At 45.9% G+C, this 12,260-nt stretch overlaps 1 protein-coding gene across 2 annotated transcripts in view; it reads left to right on the top strand.

The window, feature by feature from the left end:
• Nucleotides 1–12,260, top strand: part of RYR3 (ryanodine receptor 3) — a 510,816-nt gene that overhangs the window by 456,835 nt on the left and 41,721 nt on the right. For both annotated transcript variants that reach the window (XM_049104111.1, XM_025473335.3), the window contains exons 70-75: nucleotides 4,335–4,505; nucleotides 4,758–4,817; nucleotides 6,435–6,566; nucleotides 7,089–7,201; nucleotides 9,974–10,070; nucleotides 11,706–11,812. In XM_049104111.1, the coding sequence (XP_048960068.1) occupies nucleotides 4,335–4,505; nucleotides 4,758–4,817; nucleotides 6,435–6,566; nucleotides 7,089–7,201; nucleotides 9,974–10,070; nucleotides 11,706–11,812 (680 nt within the window). The remainder of the gene's footprint in view (nucleotides 1–4,334; nucleotides 4,506–4,757; nucleotides 4,818–6,434; nucleotides 6,567–7,088; nucleotides 7,202–9,973; nucleotides 10,071–11,705; nucleotides 11,813–12,260) is intronic.

Raw genomic sequence — 12,260 nt, 5'->3', positions numbered from 1 at the left:
ATTTTTCTGGCAATGAAAGCAGGTATTTTTGGAGAGTTCATTGTATATTTTCTTTATATAACACCGGTTTGCAAATATATGTCAAGCTAAATGTAACTAAGCTGAGCAAGTGTTTTTTATTTTCTTTTGTTTTTAAACTTGTTTTGTTTTCTGGAAAAAATGTCAGCAGCTTCCTCGGAAGGGAATGGTAAGTTAGAACGTGTTTAGCCCAAGAAATGCCAGTCTCTTAACCAAGATTATGAGTAAAAATAGAGTTGTAAGGCAGGAGGTATCAGAGCTCCTTGTTGTTGAAAGCCTCTCCACCCTGTGAGTGTGATTTCAGTGTATTGAAAAAGGAGAAGGAAGATTTTCGAGGCTGATATTTTCAAGGGTACTCAGACCTACATGTGGGAGTTCGCTTCTTACACCCATCTCCCCAGTTGCTCACTCTCCTCTCTCTCATCCCCTCTACCACCCATCTTTGTCACTCTGTTTATATTCCTCTTGCTCTGACAATTGTGCAGCTCCCATACTCTCCCCTCCTCCCTACCTTTCCCCTTCTCCATCTCTCTCCATGTCTCTATCTCCCTCTCTCCCCCTTCCCCTCCCACTCTTCCCTTCTCTATCCTTCCCTCCTGCACCCTTCCCTCCTTTGCTTTCTCTCTTTCTGTTGCTTTCTCATTCTCAGACTGGCTTCTGGAAATTCACGTTTCTCACTAATCTAATGTTGGGTTTACTTGTCTTCACCTCACTTACCCTTTTAGTGGGGATAAGAACTTCAATGGTGCAGGCTTGCCTGCTTTTAGAAGCCTCTCCCTGTGCTGTCTCAGTGCAACACACCATCCACCATGTGTCCTTAAATTTCCTTTCCCACAAGAGTCTATGTTTTGTCCTTACATTCACACATAAAATCATCTGTTTGATCATAAACTACTGTTGATAATGTGTAGGGAAATGGAAAGATTTTGATGGTCTAGGAATTAATAAATTTCTCTTTGGAAAGTATAAAATTTTAAAGTAAAAAGAAAATATTTCCAGCATTGTGAGTATTAGAGAAATCCAAGGAGTTAACCCATCTTAGCAATATGTGAAGAAAAGAAAAGAATGGAACCTCTAGCATGAAAGAGGCTGTGACCTAAGATTTATTTAAAGATCACAGCACCAGAGGGAAAGATGCTCCATGCTTTGGGCAGTGGGCCAATCCTGAATTACCCTGGATATTCCTAGGGTACTTTTTTTTAGCAAACCTCTTTTTAGTGGAAGCGCACATTGCCCCTTAGCTCTGTTCTTCCTTCTCTTTTCACAACCACAGATCTGCTGGAGGTGATAATGTGGTGGGTGGAAGGAGGAAAGAAAGTTTTGGGGTTTTTGGTTACGTGACAGATTGTCTACAGCCCACCCAGGTGAAAAGAGGGAGGTGGGAGGGGAAAGGCTCTAGATGTAAAGGGTTGGTGTGTGCAGCCAAACCTGAAGCCCACCTGGGTCTGAGCAGCACATTCTCAGGGAGGCCAGTCTTGCCTTGGGGGTGGAGGTATATTGTTTGGTTTGGGTGTAAGTCCTTTTGGCCAAATTAACTTCCATCCTAACCTCTCACTCACTCTTCATGCCATGCTCAACTGGCTTCCAGAACTGTTGAATTTCTGTTGTGGTGGCTGAGAAATGGGATCTAAGAAGCTATGACTAACATGTGCTACTTTGTGCCTTGGACCTCTGCTTTTACTGACTCTTCTTGTTTCTTTTCTTTTGTCTTCCCACACAGGCCATGCAAGTAAAGGTACAGGTCAAATGCATGACGTGTCTTTTCTGTCCTAGTATTAGAGGTGCCAGGCTCTGGCCACCCTCTGCACTGTGCTCACCATGGGGGTGGTACAGAACGGATCTTCCCACCTGGAGGTCCCCCTCAGGCCTGCTCCAGGGAAGACACCTGCCCGTCAAAGAGTGAATGTAGGCCTACCCACCCTTGGAATGGGGAAGCCAGGAAAGCCAGTCAAGCCTCACCCTAACTGAGGTCTCCTTGCTATCTCTGCTCTCTTCCCCAGCTGTCCACTCTGCAGCCAGCACACTGACAGAGATAGGGATGCCGACAGGGCCTGAGAGCCCAGGAGGCTCACTTCTTCCTCTGCTGTACCACATAGGGTCAGGATCCTATGTGGGTCCATGGTCCCAGTCCTTTTACACTGTATCTCTGCCTCTTGTGCAAGATTCCCATGATTCAAAGAGTTTTCCAAGGATTAACCTTCAGAATTTGAAATCAGGTGACCATGTGTTTTTGCAAAAAAATAAAAACCATGCATATGGTGGAATAAACCCTAGGACAGCTTTCTAGTGACCCATACAGATTATAAGTTGGAAGTATTTCTCTCAATTCATTAATGTGGTGTGCTACCCTAAGTTATGTGGCAGAGAAAGGGAGATGTGCAGGAACCAGATCACATGCAGCTCTCAGTTAGAAGAGGGAAATGAAGCCATGGCCATGTCAGCTTGGATCTGGATGTTGACTGACCCAGATGCTTACCTGCTGTGTGACCTTGGGAAAATCACCTATCTTCCCTGAGCATCATGTTCTCACTTATATAACAGCCTTAGTTTTGTATCAAGAGTTAACTGGGAGGATTAGAAGTGCTTTATTTAAGTGGTAGGTACATCAGAGTCACATTACATATGCAGCATTTATAATAAGAACATGAGATTGGCCAAATAAAATAGAATGAGCAAGAAATTATTTGAATTCTGTATCAAATCTACAGAGTTACATTTTACTATTTACTTGATACCATTCACCTTTTACATTTATATGTACAGGGCACATCAGAGCTTATGTATGCAAAATGGGGTTCTAGCCTTTATGGATGATTTTCAAGGGTAATGTGGACCAAAAAGGAGTTTTACTTTAGGCACAACCTTTTTAATTTTATGCCTGATGGTGGAATATGTAAGGAACCTCGCAAGCAACTCAGTAAATGAGAGAATTCTCCAGGGTGTTCAAGGGAAGCAGCTTCCACTTTCCACTGTGTTCTAGAACACAGGAAGCCGCCTTCTGTAAGCCTCATTTCCTAACCCCTGCACATGTTCCTCACGGCCCCTCCCACCGCTGGCCTGGCCTGGCCTGCTATTTTGGAGCACTGGGCACAAGGTTCCCCACAACCAGCCTGGGGTTTACCAGCCTGGAGCTCCACTGCGGTGGCTGTGATGTCACCCCCTGAAGGCACAGTTGCCACAAGCTGGGTGAAAGAAATCACATCCATTTTAAGAGTGTCCATTAATGATTCCGAACCTCTTTCACACTTTAAAAGTCAAGTCATTTAAAGAGAGAGGTCCCAAGGCGGTGTTAATTCCCGCCCTCCTCTCCTCCCAGAAAACCAGGGCCTCAGAAGAGGAGTTCTGTCCCTGGTCTTACACAACCACTCCAGTAGTGGCATCTGGCCTCCTTCACTCCCAGGGCCCAGTGTCCTTGTCCCCATAAACCAACCACAGCACCACCCCCTTGTTCCTGCAGACACTCCTCAAGCAGCTCACAGAGCAGAGCTCCGTGGAGCCCCATTTCTCTCCCTCACAGTCCCCACCTTGGTTCCGTGCTCCTGGCATCTAGCTGGGGCCCCGGGAGGGCAGCGTGCTCCTCAGAGCTGACTCCACACCAACCCGGCCAACCCAGGGCCTGTCCCTGAGGGCCCACCCACGTGGCTGTGGCCGGGACACTGAGAGTTCTCGGTTGGGTGGCTCAGTCCAGTGCCTCGAAGCCCCTCAGAAGCCTGCTCCACCGGAGGGCCTCACTGTGAGGGTGGGGGTTCCGCGGGGGGCAGGCATGCCCTCACAGACTTGGAGAGTTCTGCTTTCCGCAGCGTTCCCACAACTTTCTCCAACCAGGTACCAACGTGGACCCCTTCTGGGTCTTCCCTTTCCCTGTAGGGTGTTTGCTGCCTGGAGGTGGAGGTTGGGGGGCTGTGGTGCTCCAAAACCCCGGCTTCCGCCCTGACCCCAGAGCCGTGGTCCTGCCCTACATGCTCCTGCACCTGTTCGCTGACACCTCGGCATCAGGATTCCCCAGTCTTTCCTGGGGCCATTTTACCAGTTATCACATCATTCTTTTTGTAAAACAACAGCACCACCAGTTTATCTGTTCATTTGGCCCAAAACAAGGCAGCCAAGACTGTAGGTGTTGGTACTGTGGGTGCTTGCACAGTCCTGTGGGTGTGCGCACAAGGGCAGGGTGTGGTCCAGCAGGTCCGTGGGGCGGCCCCGGGGTCCCTCACACAGTGGGTGCACTGTGCTGGGAGATGTGGCAGGCCGCCTGCAAGGGGACGCTGGTCCCGTCGGAATCTCTGAGCCCCTCTGTTTGCCCCTGCCTGCTCCCCCAGTCTGGAGGCCAGGACCAGGAACGGAGGAAGACCAAGCGGAGGGGAGACTTGTATTCCATCCAGACCTCTCTCATCGTGGCCGCGCTCAAGAAGATGCTGCCCATTGGTTTGAATATGTGCACACCGGGCGATCAGGAGCTGATCTCCCTTGCCAAGGCCCGCTACGGCGCTGTGAGTCCCAGGTCCTATGGCAGTGGTGGGGTGCTCCAGCCGCAGGGTCAACCGGGGGAAGCACAGCCTCCTCTCCTCATCTCTAGAGCTGCCTGGAGAGCATGTGCCCCTTGTACATATGTGTAATTTTTCTTTTGTTCTTATAATGAAGATCCCAGTGAAACTGCCAAGCACTGTCCACCCTTTCCCCGGCCCTGCAGTACATTTCCCCCAGGGACCTCTAGGAATAATATTTAGCATCTCTTTCCATAGAGGGACACGGATGAAGAGGTGAAGGAACATCTGCGGAACAACTTGCACCTGCAGGAAAAGGTGAGGTGGTGGGAAGAGAGCTCAAGAAGGCGTCCCTTGGGCTGTAGGGTGCCACCCCTCTGATTAGTTTACTGATGCTCTCTTTAATGTGTTCTAAAAACTGGCTCCAAATACAGGTGTTTAGTTGGTAGGATTAGTTCTCTGCCTTTAATCTTCGCTTTTGTTTGGGGGGCATGGGTGGAGGGGGGGAGAGTTTTTGCCCTTAATTTTTTTTCTTTCCTTTACTGTGACAAAGAGGGTGCAAAGGCATTTAATGAGGTATTGTCTTCCTACCTACCACTGTGTGAACATCCAGCTCCTGCAGGGGGTTACATTAGGTCTCAAATTGACTTACTGTGAACCTTGTTAAATAAGGAAATGGACACCTGGGGGAATTTTAGCACATCCTGACAAAGTAGCTCTGTGGAGTTGGTATAAACCAAAAACAAACAAACTTTGATTTTAAAGGCTATTTGAGATTCTTTTTTCCAGGCCTGTGAATCTGAACAACCCTTTTCCTCAAATATATTATGCCCTAGATGGAAGATTAAGCTGACACAAACCACCACTTCTTTCCATCCCAAACATATGGAGATAGCAGAGAAAATATACTACAAAAAAGGCAGTAAAAATAAATCCCAAGTGCCAGAATAAAGAAGACACTCTAAATCACAGGAATGAGAAGAAGTTGACACAATTGGGAAAACTTGTTGAGCTTTCTAAACCAGATATGTTTCTTAGAGGCTGAGGTTTTTAATAACCTTAAAGGAAAAGGAGTGTGGGACCTAACTATCCATGCTCTGCACAGATGTAAAGCAAAAAACTAATATAAAATTAGCCTTAAACCAATAAAACCTATAAATCCCCTGCAGAGACAACCATAAAACTACTTGGAGACTCTCTACCTCTTAGAATATGGACTGACATGCCAATAAATAAAACTCTTGAAGCCAAAGTCATGCTTACAAAAAAAAAAAAAAAACCTGAAAGAAAATCTACCACCATTAGAGAGTCGGAAAATGCAACAAAGGGAAGAATTTAAGCCTAAGAAACTGCAGAAGGAAATTAAAAAATAAGTGTGATTGAAATACTTAAAGAGCTAAGCATAGCAATAGTATCCATAAAGCAAGACTTGGACTTTTTTTTTTAAGTGTTCTCTGTTCCCAATGTGGGGCTCAAACTTACAACCCCAAGATCAAGAGTTGCATACTCCACCAACTGAGCCCAGCAGGTGCCTCTGGATAGTGTTTTTTAAAAAGAGAATGAATATGGAATTGATCAAGAGCCATATAGTGATTACAAAAATTAAAAGAATTAATCAAAATTAAAAATCAATTTGTAGACTAAAAAAATAAGCTAGGTGCAGCTGAAAAGAGAATCTATGAATTGGAAGATCACTTTCAGGAAGTTAGAATGAGGTACAGAGAGAAAGGGATGGACATATGACAAGAGTTAAGAGATGCGGACTAGAATGAGAATTTTCTATATAGATCTATAATGTTTCACTGAAGGTAATAGAGAAAACAAGAAAGAAGCAGTGAAACAAGAGTCTCAATTCCTCTGAAACCACATGAGCAAAAGCTTTTTAAGTTAAAGGAGAACAGGGATTGCTCACCTTGTGTGTGCTTTATTTTTCAGTCTGATGACCCAGCAGTAAAGTGGCAGCTGAACCTCTACAAAGATGTTTTAAAGAGTGAAGAACCGTTCAATCCAGAAAAGACTGTAGAACGTGTACAGAGAATTTCAGCAGCTGTCTTCCACCTGGAGCAGGTAAGGAGCATCTACCCTGAGGACCGAGGAAACAAGACCATGCTGGCAAATATAAAGTCTCTCTCCACACTCAGCTCTTAGTTAGGAGTGTTCTCATAAGACCCCCAAAAAAAGGGGGAAAAAAAAAACAAAAAAGGAAGAACAATCATCCGAGCTCACTCCCAGATGTCATCTTCATGCCTCATATAGCAGACTCCTCAATTCTTTCCCCTTCGAGGTTTTTTGTTCTGTTTTGTTTTGATTTCTTTTTTGGTTACAAATTTTTGCTTTTAGATCAAATGACCCCATTCAAATCCCGTACCAGTTGTAAAACTGCTCTTAAGTAATAAACATCCAAAAGCAGTTGGGAGGAGGAAGAAAACCTCAGACCTCCACAGGCCAAATCATTTGCTGCTGGGACATTTTGCTGACTATAGTTGAGAAATCGAAATTCTTCCAGGGTTGAGATGTCTGGCCTGCAGGCGACTACCTCCTGCCACCCAGTTAGCCTAGTGTGCACCTACCTGTGTGATTTCTGTTCAGGTGGAACAGCCTTTGAGATCCAAGAAGGCGGTCTGGCACAAACTGTTGTCAAAGCAGCGGAAACGGGCAGTGGTGGCCTGTTTCAGGATGGCCCCTCTCTATAACCTGCCCAGGCAAGTATTCTGTCCTTTTCTTCTGGCATGGGAGCCAGTGATGGGAATTGAGGTATCCTCCCAGAGCTGTGCTAGCATGGACACTCATGATCTGAGGGGTAGAAACCAGAGTCCTCCATACATGGTGCCATCACAGTCTGCATATAGTATAATGGCCTGCTAAGGCAGTCCAGGTAAGCAAAAAACTAAAAATGGCTATGATTCCCTAGTGACCCCTGCCTGCTTTAGCTCATTATCTTACACCCTCAAGTAGGCTCAGTAAGCATATGGAAGCTCTTAGTTTTACAGAGGTGGGGTCCTTTGTGAGGATGTAGAGGAACCCTGGAGAAAGAGCTCTTTCTAAAAAGCTTTACCCCAAATGGTATTTCTATGATGAGATACTTGAATGGCCCCCAAATAACTAGGTGTCCTCAGCAGGTCAGGAAGTGTAACTCGAGAATCCTTGAGCACAGTGTATTTACATTCAAGATGAAGAAAGGGCCCTGGCTAGAGATGTCCTAAGAGGCCAGTGATGGGCACATTGCCTTATCTGCATGGTTAGTCTACACTCTGCAGTCAGAAATATGTGAAGGCTTTTCTGGAATGTGCTGTATTAAAATAGGGCAGAGTATCCATGCAGATTGGGCAAATATTGACCACTGAGACTTGCCTCAGTGTCACTGGTGATGTGGCAGCTCTCCTGTCCTCAGGTTGATTGCAGGGTCTGCAAGATTGGACCTGAGATCAGTAAACAGAACTGCAAATTGAGTATCAGTCTCTGCTTTCTCAACTTGCAAATTAGCATGAACCATCCTCACCTGGTCAGGAAAATTAAACTGAGTCGGAAAAGTATCTTGAGAATCCTACGTAAAGAAATGTTTCCTTGGAATACCAGATAAAAGACTTGCCTCTGCGTGACACTGGCTTCATCAGATTGTGCTTCGTGGCCACCGTTTGTCCAGAGTGCCTTTCACCCTGTGCTGGGCCAGCTGGCCAATGGAGCTTTCCCCATAGGGTCTTTGAGGAGAGTGGAGAGTCATGGCCTGGGAGACACATACCTGCTTCTACAGGCCTCTTGAGAAAACAGGAGAGTGTCTTTGGAAGAGGATGAGGTACCATAAAATCAAGTGAATTCAAGAATAAAAAGCCAAAAAATGAAGACAAATAGTCATCATGGCTATGGAGACCACTGACATCCTGGCAACCAATTAGAGTTCACAACCCCGTAGAGAAAGCAGAAGTACACAGGATTTTTATCTGTTTCCTGGAGTGGTGACACTCCAAAAAGAATTTCCTTTCTTTTCGGGTAGAGATTCAGGCCTGATGTGCTAATCGAAACTCCAGAAGGGCTCAGCCCTAAGCACATCTCCAGGGCCAACAGGGCAAAAATTACATCTCGCCAAAGAAGCTTTTTTTTTTTTTTTTTCCTAAATTTGTTCAAAACACTAGGACCACCCTCTCCTATTTTGGTTACTCCTTTAGCAGTTCTGCCCCTGGATGGGCAACAGTAAGCTGAGGGATTCATCTTGTGTTTGATGAAGTGCGGCCTGCCCCATCCCTAGGTTTCCCCCTAGTATGGAGGAGCACAGGTAGAGTTTCTAACAACAATAATAAAAGCTAAGAAGCTGATGGTAAAAATCACTCCTTTCTCCATCTTGTCATAATTGAAACTGCATGGAGTTGTCCATATTAAAGGGCTAGAGGGGTTTATTTGATTATGTGGGAACTATTTCTCTGATGTTAGTTTTTAAAAGACAACCTGTGTGCTTTTCTCCAGACACAAAATTAATAATTTCTTCCTGAGCACCTTTCAACGGGTTTGGCTGGAAAAGGTTAATGAAAAAACTCAGTATGACAGGCTAATACCCATTTTAATGGTAATGTAACCTGTGGAGAGACCTGCTCATTTTCTGCACACTCCTCCCTCCTTGACCATGATTTAACATTACCATAAAAACACAAATTTGTACAATTTTTAAAAAGTACTCTGATTGGTCAGAATTGGAAGAAGGATGGCAATGGTTGGGCTCTACCAGAAACCATAGCCAGGTCTGGATAACTCTGGTGTTGACCTGCATCATCCTTTTTTCTCTTTCCTGCCTCACCAGGATCCTCATATTTGGTAATAAATTAATTGCTACTCAGTGTCATCCTCCCAGGAGTTAGTCCTGGCTTATCGAGACTGAGTGGCTCTTGGCAGTTAATCAGTGTTCCCAGGTATGGGGGCCACAACCAGAATCCATGAGGCTCACAGGAGTTATGGGGCAGCACACCTGAGTCTCACCTCCCTAAGGAAGAGCCGGGTACCTTGGAGATAGAGTTCCTTGGAGACCCTCTAGAGGACCCACGGTCTGCTGCTTTTAGCAGGGCTGAGACTAAACCACTCACTGTCAGCACGACTTAGGTGGGATTACCTGGACAGAAGGGATAACCACACTGCCATAGTAAGCAAATACTTCGGGACTGTTTCTTGGCCCAATAAATTATTTCTAGTTAGAGGAGAAAGGTAGGAGAGACCCCTTGTGAGCAGAATAGGATTACAATTACTATCGGGTCTCCTACTAAGCATCATTATTTCACTCCAAAGGTGTTCTAGACATTCACCAACTGGCAAGTTAGAGGGTTCTGGTTTCCTTGAAACAAATGTCTCTGGTGTACTGCTGGCTCCTCTGACCAATGAGAGGACAAGAATTGTACAAAAGTCTGTCCTGCTTACTAACTGTTAACCACCCAGACTAAAGCAAGGTGTCCCCACGGATCCCTGTTGACCTCACTCTCAACCCTTCCGCTCAGGCACCGCTCCATTAACCTCTTCCTCCATGGCTATCAGAGATTTTGGATAGAAACAGAGGAGTATTCCTTTGAAGAGAAACTAGTACAGGATTTGGCTGTAAGTACTGACTCAGCTGGAAGCAGACGTGGGTGTGAGTGAAACTGACTTTTGTATTCGTGCGTGTGTGTGTGTGTGTGTGTTGCAACAGTTAAACATTCACAAAGAACTGGGCACATCAATTTGGAAAGAACTAACTGTAGAAATTACCAGAGGAGGCCCTGATAATAGTCGTAAGAGGTAGAGGATGACTTTCCCCTGGAGGTGCTAGTACTGTTATCATCCTCCTCCTCATCACTAACAACTAATATTTCTTGGGATGCGCAGCCATGCAATGGAAGTTCATGCTAAGTTAAGTTTTGAGCACCGTCGGTTGCAGGAGGCACCCCCTCCCCCACCCCAGCCGTAACCAAGACTCTGCATTTCCAGTCAGTAGCTCTGCTTTAGGGAAGGCGTGTCTGAGTCCCCTTCCCGTACCCCACGTTTCTGGGTCTGGCCCTTCAGAAAATTCATCATGCCCTGTCTCTAACAGACTTCATGCTTTGAAACTACTTAAGACGACACGCAAGGGAGAAAAGCTTGTTGCAGAAGCACTGCAGAGCCTCATTGTGGTGCAGACAGAAAATAAGCCCTCTTCTCCTTTGGCCAAGCCACGGTTTTGTTTGTTGTTTTGTTTCTTTAATCCTACTTATCTCTCCCATTTATTTTTTCTCTTATCCCTTACTCTCTCTGATACTCTTGCTCTGTGTTTCTCAGTCTTTCTCCTGTTTCTCTTTCCATCTCCCTCTGTTTCTTTTCCTTCTCCCCTCTTTTTTGCTTTTGACCCTTTATTCCTTACATTTGTCTTTGTTCTTTTCCTACACTCCCATCAGTGAGAGTGACAGTTCCTTGATTTTACCAGTTTCTTGATTAGTGTGAAGTTGACAGCATCCTTTTGGCCTCCACTTCTGAACCATTCACGCAGCCTATGTAGTTCTCACCAATTTCCTAAGTATGGTACACCCTGCAGGCTCTGCCGCTGCTAGAGACTCACATTTACCTCTTGCATCAGGTGCTATTTCCTTTTCTATAAAAGGAGATTGGGAAAAGACTTAATAATAAGAGGAGACACTGCAAGGCTTGCCGCTCCAGGATGGCATCTCTCAGGAACAATAAGGTTTCTAGAATCAACAGTGAAGTTAAGAAAGAAATGTCTAGATGGGTTGAGTCTAGAATAGCGTCAGGTCTCAAATGGCCCCAGTGCTCTATCACCCTCCCCTCCCCACCCCACCGTCCACCCCATATTTCCAGCCCAGCTCTCCAAGAGAAATTTCAGGTGTGGCTAAGAGATCCAGCCTCTCGGGGGGCTCTCCAGGGCTTCCCTCCTGAACTCAGGTGCCCAGGACTTGCATGAGAGTTCTGCTGACGGGGGTCTGCAGCTCCTCCCCTGTGGCCAGGCTATTGCTTTTCCTTTCATCTCGTTTGAACCTGAAATGGCAATGTTTCTCTGATTGGCTGAGAACAATATATATTTATGTCCCAAACCTTGCATCCTTGGGGCTTCTTGTCCTGAAATAAACACATGACATAGTGGTTTCTCTTTGTGCTTTTATCTGATGCACTCTGTACCTTGCGCTTTACCTTCTTTGTTCGCATGCGTTTTTGTGGCATGTGCTGCAATCCATGCCTAAAACCTGTCTGCCTTAATTTGTGTAGAAATCCCCCAAGGAGGAAGAGGAGGAGGAGGAGGAGACAGAAAAGCAACCAGACCCACTTCATCAGATTATTCTCCATTTTAGCCGCAATGCTCTCACGGAGAGGAGGTCAGCACCACCGGAGCTCCCTGCTTCTGCTCTGCACCAGGCACAGCTCTGCCAGCCCCACACCACCGTCTCACAGATGGCAGTGCCCAGAAAGGGGATGCAAGATTTGAGCAGCCCTCCTTGCTGTCCTATCATTGGCCATCAAGAAACATCTAGGGAAAATATATAAGCCACAGTCCCCTCATCATCATGCCAGACACGGAGGCTGAAGATGATTAGCCTGAAACTGTAGCCTTCGGCTCTGAATTCTGTCAGCCAGTACTGAGCCACATTTTTGGGGCCGTTTCTAAGAATCAGCGCAGGAGAAGGGTTTTAGTTTTGTTTTGTTTTAGGATTTTATTTATTTATGAGAGACACAGAAAGAGAGGCAGAGACAGTGAGAAACAGGCTCCCTGCAGGAGCCTGACATGGAACTCAATTCTGGGACCCAGGATCACGCCCTGAGCTG

The sequence above is a fragment of the Canis lupus genome, chromosome 30 (assembly GCF_003254725.2).
Source record: "Canis lupus dingo isolate Sandy chromosome 30, ASM325472v2, whole genome shotgun sequence".
Lineage (NCBI taxonomy): Eukaryota > Metazoa > Chordata > Mammalia > Carnivora > Canidae > Canis > Canis lupus.
This window is presented reverse-complemented; position numbering and strand designations above follow the sequence as displayed.